This window comes from Scomber japonicus, chromosome 4, assembly GCF_027409825.1.
Source record: "Scomber japonicus isolate fScoJap1 chromosome 4, fScoJap1.pri, whole genome shotgun sequence".
In the NCBI taxonomy this organism is placed as follows: Eukaryota; Metazoa; Chordata; class Actinopteri; order Scombriformes; family Scombridae; genus Scomber; species Scomber japonicus.
Genome location: NC_070581.1, coordinates 20177853 through 20186456, shown reverse-complemented (window position 1 = coordinate 20186456; position 8604 = coordinate 20177853). Strand labels below are relative to the sequence as shown.

At 36.1% G+C, this 8604-nt stretch overlaps 1 protein-coding gene across 1 annotated transcript; it reads right to left on the bottom strand.

The window, feature by feature from the left end:
• Positions 1 to 8172, bottom strand: LOC128357606 (deoxynucleoside triphosphate triphosphohydrolase SAMHD1-like). Its single transcript, XM_053317970.1, has 15 exons — positions 8149 to 8172; positions 5804 to 5826; positions 5130 to 5297; positions 4833 to 4948; positions 4095 to 4165; positions 3782 to 3940; positions 3591 to 3691; positions 3300 to 3408; positions 3111 to 3202; positions 2838 to 2953; positions 1829 to 1948; positions 724 to 831; positions 476 to 576; positions 256 to 375; positions 1 to 24 (listed from the first exon to the last, which is right to left on the bottom strand). Exons 1-15 carry the CDS (start codon positions 8170 to 8172, stop codon positions 1 to 3), a joined length of 1452 nt encoding a protein of 483 aa, XP_053173945.1.
• Positions 8173 to 8604: the final 432 nt, after the last annotated feature.

Here is an 8604-nt window from a genome sequence, read left to right as displayed (position 1 = left end):
CTACAGTCCAACTGTCTCTCCAACCTGTATTAAAAAAACAGACAGAAGAGGGACAAGTGCATCCGTATTAACAATGAACTGTGAAAACGTCTTACTTTTTCTTTATCAACAAAATTAACATTATTATAAGACATCTTAAAGTCCGTATAAAGTAAGAATAAGTATGTGTTCTGAGTTTGACATACCACAGAAAAGTGTGTTGTTAACCACCCTGCCAAATTTGAATGATTAAAAAAATCAGTGTCTAAATATTACCTGAAAGCCCTTGTCCTCGCTCCACTTGACAAAGTGTTTCTTAGCACTCTCGTTATCAGTCTTCTTGCAGTAAACCATGATCAGTGTCTCAGAAAAGCATGTTGGACGCAGCTCAGACATCTGACAGGAATGACAGCAACATACATTTAAGAAAGAATAATGACCACAAAAGGAACAAACTGAGGATGAAATTTCTTGCTTTCAGTTCTATATTACTGACCTGTCCTTCAGGGATCTGTTTAGCTTTGGTATTATCATTCTTGCTGTAGAAATACATTTCATTCACAGGATTCTTGTCTTTCTTCCCATAGTTCATTGTGACTTTCTAAAAGAGAAGAGTGAGACAGAAACCTGTTTTTAAATTTTGGCAAATACATTATGCCACAGCAAAGGTAAGCTACACCCTACAAATCAAATGATGATCAACAAAATCCAATATTTAAGAAAACTGAAGTGAAACGCGAAAACTCACTAGAATTTCAAAGTCATCTGGCTGTAGCCCAACCTGAGGATCAGTCTGAGGGAGGGCTTTAACCAATTCCTCTTTCCAAGTGGAAATCATCTTCTGAGGGAGGGATGAGAAAAGTGTGAGGGACAATTTAACTCATTTCATCTTGACAGCAAACAAGACTTCAATACAGCTCAATATATGTTAATGTTGATGTGCCCACATTAACATAAATTGAGGTTGATTTGCCAGACAATGTTTCTTTCATTAAAATATTATTTTATCAGCACTGTACCTTGAGAATGATGTGTATATATGAATAGATTGCACTTGCATAGCACTTTACTACCTCTCTCTGCCTCTCTCTCTGTCTCTCTTTCACACACACCAGAGCCACAGCAGTCATGTGCAGTATTTGTGAACCATGATAAAATTATTTGAATATGAAATAGCTGTTCTCTGTTGAACATTGTTAGATAAGTTTGAGATCCCAATAAAAAACTTGAGTGTGGCCAGACTAGAGTACTACAGCCCTTTCATGAACCTGCATTTATGTTTAATTTTGTCAGATACTGCAACTATAAAATAATGATTTGTTCAAACGGACGTTGGCTGTTACACAGAATTTTGTTGTTTGCCAACTGAAAAGAGGATAATGAAGTGATTTTGTTGTTTTCTCTGTGGACAAAATGTCTCTACAAAGCAACCTGGAAATGCTGCATGCAAGTTGTTTTCACACAAAAAAAACGGTGTTTTAAAGCAGACTACAATGTGTCAACATCAGAGGCGTTTCAATAGGATTTTTCAGTCATCCATCACATGGACGTCTGACGGTACAGATATGACTCTGTTTTAATTGGAGGAAAATAGAAAAGGCACCTGAAATGCTTTCTGAGTAGACATGGTGTTAGTATAGACATAGCATAACACTACATTCACATCGCTATCACATCCTCTTAATTCAATTCTGAGCAGTGATTGGAATAGATTATGTTTTAGTCCACATCTAGAAGAAGTGTAATATGGTCTCAGCACACAAGGACATGGTGTAAACCTCAGTGACATCAATGAAACTCTCGTCACATCTTCTTCTCTTCGTCTGTGGAGCCCCTGGCTTATGCAGCGTCATGGCCTTTGTTTGGCCCAGAAACTTGTAAAGTTGTCGAGATTGAATCCTTTGCAGAATCCCCTTAGCCTCCTTCAGGTCTTCAGAGGAGGAGGTGAGTATTTGTTCAAACACACAATCTGCAGGACAAGCAGAGAAAGTTAAAACAAACCAAAAACAAGGTCACAAATGAATTTATAGTGTTTCTAAAATTAATAATTAACTCAACAAAATGAGAGGAATAACTGACAAAACTAGGCTATATAACTGTGATTAAAAATAGTTTTAAAAAATTACATTACAATGTTAATTAGATTTAAATCTGCTTTATAAAAGGATCTGGAGAAAACATTTATTATGCTTTTACTCTTAATTGACCATCTGATGTTTCCATCCACTGAATACTTACTTAGCTTTGTTTGTCTAGCTTTGATTTCTCCACATGCTGAAGTGACATGCATGGTGCTAAGAGTGATACCCGCTATTTAGAATTTGGAGGGTGTTGTCTTTTTATATTAGTATCTATCTCAGAATAGAAAGTTCTAGTACTTGATTGATGACCACTTAAAACTTCTATTAATTGTAACAGCATATTAAATTTAACATGTTTGTGACACATCCTTCCTAGGCCAACCAGCATTGTATTACATTATTTTGCGGGGTTGTTTTGTTGTTGTTGACTATCAGTATTTTCTCAATTATTTAAATATTCTGGATGATGTGTTAAAGTCCAGGGTAATGCTTGTGGCCCTGTAGTTATTTGATTATATGAAGATTTACAACCCCAGTTAAATTTGTCTCCCCAAATTGTGTTAGTTTTTCTAAACACTCACTCGTCATCCTAAGAGCTTTTTAAATAAGTAGTAAATATGAAAACTTACTGTTTAAAAAAGACAAGCATGAATCTAATCTCTATTGCTGAAATTCCTTGATATCTATCTTTTTTAAATGATAAAATTTGTGTCACCTCTCATTTTGTCTTAAAGTTACAAAAACATAAACTAATGGCACATAGTGATCTCTTTGTACCTGTCAGCTTGGTATAGGCCTCCATGTCATCTATGGCTTTGGAGAGAGTGAACTTCTTCCCTCCTTTGCCTTCAATCTGGATGTGCTCATCTGCCTTTAAAAAGGCCTCTGTGATCCTGGATAAATAAAATAATATATTGTCACTTTTAAGAACATTTTGTTGTATGTAATACAAAAGAGTAAATCATGAAACAAAGTAAATAAACTCCTGATCAGACAGGAGACCAAGCTATATTTTGTTAGAATACCAACATGGGATGAATAGGTACTCACATAGACTCTATGATCTTGTTCACTCTGTGCTGGTAGGCTCTTCTGTGGAGACTGATCCTTGTGTAGAACATGTCACACACATTTCCAATTTCCTGTTGAGAGTATTGCTTTTAGTTTTGTCACAATGAATCTTTACAATTGTGCTGTATAAAAATCAGATTTTAAAAAAGTGAGTAAAACTGTCAGCACCTTGTCTCTAACACAGATGTGCTTCTTTCCAGCCACCTCACACACCCTGGCTAACATGATGAACCGGCGATGGTCAAAGTTGTTCTGAATGCCCAGGTGGTGGCAGTCCCTTAGAAGAGTGGGGAAAAATGGGAAGATGAGTTTATAAAGTTAAAACACCAATAGTAGGCTGGAGATTCCCAAATATTGTTAAAATAATCAGGAGAATACTGTTAATTAAATATTCTCTTAGTTCATAACTCTGATGGGGAAAAGTTAATTATCCTACAGTAACTGTTCAACAAGCCTCACCTGGCAAAGTAGTCAAACTTGTCCACATCAATGCCCGTTCTTTTGTTGGCCACGATTTCATAGAGGAAGGACTTGTTCTTTGGTCGGCCTTTATATGGCCACTTTGAAGATGACAGAACAATAATGGCATTAGACACTGGCAGCTGTATAATGATACTGACTGATTTCACAAAACTGACACAGGAAGGTACCTCCTGGCCTTGACCTGCATTAGTGCCCAGAGGTCCTGCAATCATTTCCTTGATGAAATTCTGGTCCTTAGGGAGCTCTAGGCCATACTTCTTCATCACTGGCTGTAGACCATTAGCATTCACCAGGTATTCAAACATCTGTATAGAGGCAGTCTCATGCTGCAACATACCCACATTAAGACACATTAATATAGATTATTTATGTAATAATACACTTTTGGCGGGCCGCCACAGTCTATATAATTAATGGGGAACACTGTAGTTGTTTATTATCTTATCTCACACACACAGATAAAGTTTGATTGTTTCTTACCTTCCAGTTCAGTCCTGGACGTGCTTTGCGGATGAACATTCCATCAAACAGATGAGAAAAGGGTCCATGTCCTAGGTATGGATAAATAAGTAGAACTTAATGATAGTGCTAGTTGTAGTAGATTACTGAACTGTTAACCTCATATATTGTTCTTGCATCGTCTAGTTTTGTACTGAACTAAACACAGTTTGAACCAGTAACACACTGAATGTATCACTGAAACTTTAGCATTGAAAGTGCATTTGAATGTTGCTGGTTGTTCATTAGTGAATAAAAGATATCTGCATTAAGATCTATCAGAGAGAGAGAGACATTAGTAAATAGGGTTGGAAATTGTGGTTGGCGACACATCTGAATCACATCAAAAGAGAGAGAGTATCTTTTGGAAGAATAGTGTTCATCCTTCCTGTAGAGTTCAGACATTTGTAAAATGAATGCTTGCAAAGCTCTTGATTGCATTGACTGTTGTGCTGGCACAACTCCTTACTAAGATATTTCATGTTGGTTTGGTTTTTCCTTTAATTTGTCCCCCATCTGTATAGTGAATAAGTAGGGTGCCAAGGTCATGTGCCTGTGTCATGGTTATTAGCTCTGAGCTGATGTTAAGTTACTTAAGAAACAAGGCATTATAAATAATACACTGGTATGCTGGTGCTTACTGGATGTCAGTGACAACCATCCACCTAAAGATTTCAAATCTATTTAAAAACTATTACATGAAAGGTGTGTATCACTCACCCAGGTCATGACAAAGACCAGCAATCTCCACACAAAGTTCATCTCTGGGAGTGATGTCGAGTTCTGGTTGCTGTGTTTTCAGATTTCGTACAAGCTCTCCTGCTAAGTACGCCACCCTGTACCAGCACATGCAGCACACAGCATAGAGAAAAAAAAGTTATACAGCATGGCAAGGCATGCAATGTGTTTACTTTGATTTTGTTTGTATTTGGTGCTTTACTGCAAACCAGTGTTCCCTTCATTTGGCTTATGAACAACTTAAAACACAACTGTCTATCTGACAACATGAGCACATACCCGATTGAGTGTTCAAAGCGGTTGTGGGATGCTCCAGGGAAAACGAAATAGCCCCCTCCCAGCTGCTTGATGTTTCGTAGTCTCTGGAACTGAGGTGTGTCAATAATTTTGACGAGAAGCGGGTGCAACTCCACATGACCATGGATGGAATCATTGAACACCTTGCAAAACACAAACATTAGACACATCTAGTGAAACCAGTTCTGCTGAGGGATCAGCAAACCAGTTCATCTTCTTTTCATACTGCAATCATCTTCATTTTAATTTTGTCCAGCTTCCTGCTTCTCGAAACAACAACTCTAAACATGCAACTCTACACACCTTCACACTCCCTTTCTGCTTATTTTTCATCCTCTACAACTCCCCTACGTTTTAGATCTCCTATTTTTATGGTATTGAAATGTAGTGTGATGAATAGTTGGATACAGTTACCTTCTTCGGTAATGGTCCTTCCATTGATGCTCTCTTTTTGGGGCTTTTTAAGCTGAGGATGAGCAGAGGTCAAATCTGCATATATCTGATGTTTTCAGTTCTTGTTGACCTGACAAGTGGTTGATTATTAAAGTTAGTCACTCAAATAATGATGTATCATACTGTCTACTACAGCTTTAAGGGCACAAAAGACACCTGGCATTTGAACAATACCCACCTTTTCTTTTTTTTACCTATTAATTTGGTCATTACCCTCATAGCAAGTCTTTTGTGATCGATTGAAAAAGAAAAAACTTTTAGAAAAACCTGAAAACACTTCAGAATGTCAGAAGAAAAAAAATATTTTTTGAAATTATTTGAAAGCGCAGAAAGTTCATTAAAGGTAGCACCTAATACAAGACACACAACACAAACAAACACAACATTTCAGGACACAAAACAAACTTGTTGAAATGAAACACTTAATATTTTTATCATTTCTGATCTGCAACCATGTCTCCTAATAATTATGTTTATGTACTTCAAATTTACATTGCCTGAATTGTTTAGGAAAGAATTTAATTGCTGCCTAAATAAAATTCAGTGGCAATCTTTTGTTCCAATACTATATATATAATATAAAGAAGGTTGGGATGGATATTTTTATGTACAAAGCACATTCTCTCCATACTTCACTTTATTCACAGAACCACTGACCTGTCCTGTATGGCACAATTACATTATTGATATCACAACTTCATATTTTACTCTATTCACAGAACCACTGACCTGTCCTGTATGGCACAATTACATTACTGATATCACAACTTCATATTTTACTCTATTCATAGAACCACTGTCCTGTGTTGCGTGTCAAAATTGCTGATATGATAAACAATATGACCCAAAACATGCTCAGTGTCCAGTCTCTCTCTCTCTCTCTCTCTCTCTCTGTCTCTCTCTCTCTCTCACACACACTCTCACTCTCTCTCATAAAACTATCATGAGACTTTGGACTTTTGATTGCTGTTGCAATGTGTAAGGAGTGTAAAACAGCACTAAAATGCAGCGGTAGCACAACTAATGTCAACACTCAGTGAGATGACATGGGAAAAGGTGATACACAGTGACGTGGTTCTGAGCTGATACATGTCAATATATATATATATATGTGAAGATAAGCAATGGCACATTTATAGGATTGACTTGAGATGATTTATAATGTAAAATGAATGTCTACTTTAAACAAGGAACTGTATCAGATTGCATCATATCCCATCCAATCATACAAAATCAATTTGTATTGAATTGAATCGAATCATACGGAGTCGAATCGCACCAAATCATTCCATATTAAAATGTATCGTCCCTGAATTGTATCGTACCCCGTGTATCTATCTGTATTGGATCATCTTATATTGGAGAGATGCACACCCCTGATTATTATTATTATTATTATTATTATTACAGAACGGAGACTAAACTTGATATTTAAAATTGACACATTATAGATCTTCATAATAGCTGTTACAAGAAAATAAATGTATAAAATCCTGAAACCAACAACCGCTATAAACCAAATTAAAACCTTACCTGAGATTCTGTAGCTCTGTCCTTCTTTCAGTTTGTTGATTGATATTTTTAAAGTATCTTAAAACTTCTGCTTGTATTATTCTTTATTTTACTCCTTAAACTTCTGGCTGCATTTTTTAGTAAGACATCACCTGAGAGTCACCTGAGAGTCTGTAGCTCACCTGTCTGTGTGCCTCTGTGCCACTTTGGCAGCTGCTCAACAGGCTTTGATTGTTTACCCTTTAAATGATATCCTTGTATTATCTCTAGGGAATGGGGCGGGATGGGACTGTATGAATATTTAAATTGATTACTTTCATATTCACATTCAGGAGCATAGACACTTAGTTTTTTGGGTTGTTTTTAGAAAGGAACTATAATCTTCATTTACTTTGAGAGATCTTACATTGATGAAGTTGTTCAATAGAATTATGTCCTATTGCAGCAACAATGACAAATGAGGTAAACTACACATATGTGAAACGTTCTAAGTGCCAAAACTAAATATATAAACAAAGAAATAATTGTGTAATTAACTGTTTAATAACATTTAAATGACATAAAACGCTAAAATGAAAGCTTAAATGATTGAACAAATAATTATATAATTTAATACTTAATTATCAACATAAATAAATAATAAGTAAATAGATAAATATATAATATACATAGGCTATAATTGTGGGTCTTTGTTATTAGTTTTATATGTTTTCTTATTTAATAAGGACCCACAATGAATTTTTATTGATCAATCAAACTTTATCTATATAACACCTTTTATACAAGTTAATGTAGTTCAAAGTACTTCCCAGTTGATTGACTAGCTGATAATAAGACAGTGCAAGTGTAGGCCAAGAACAACATAAAGAAAACTCCTCATCTTTTCACTATTTTAATAACGTAGCATTAGCATTTTTAACAGTTATCTAAATAAACAGTCTGTGTAGAGACAGAAACATAAAGGCAACAAAATACTAATATTTAGTTTCAGTAAGTTAACAATGTCCTGAACATTTAGTGACAGTGATGGACCCACCTTAAGGTTCCCGGTGTCAGTCATCAACCGAGCATCATCAATGCCGTGTGTGTGTGTGTGTGTGTGTGTGTGTGTGTGTGTGTGTGTCGGTGTCGGTGTGTGTGTGTCGGTGTGTGCTTGTGCGTGATATGCGAGAAGCTGTCGGTAACAGTGAAAACATAGACTGGAGTCAATCAAGTGGAACGGATTCAATCAATAATGAAGCTCTGACACGGCGCTACTGCACTATAGCTGATAAGGATGGCCTACAGTCTTTCACCCACATCTGTAAATCATACAGACTGGGAAGAGAGGATATGTTCAGATATTTCCAGGTCAGAGACTACTTCAACAAGGAAATCAAACTAACAGATAACAAGGATGCCAATCTGATCAGTATATTTATCGATGCATATAATGCTAAAGACAGTAAACATTTAATTTCACAAATTTATAAAAGATTACAAAACTCCAAGA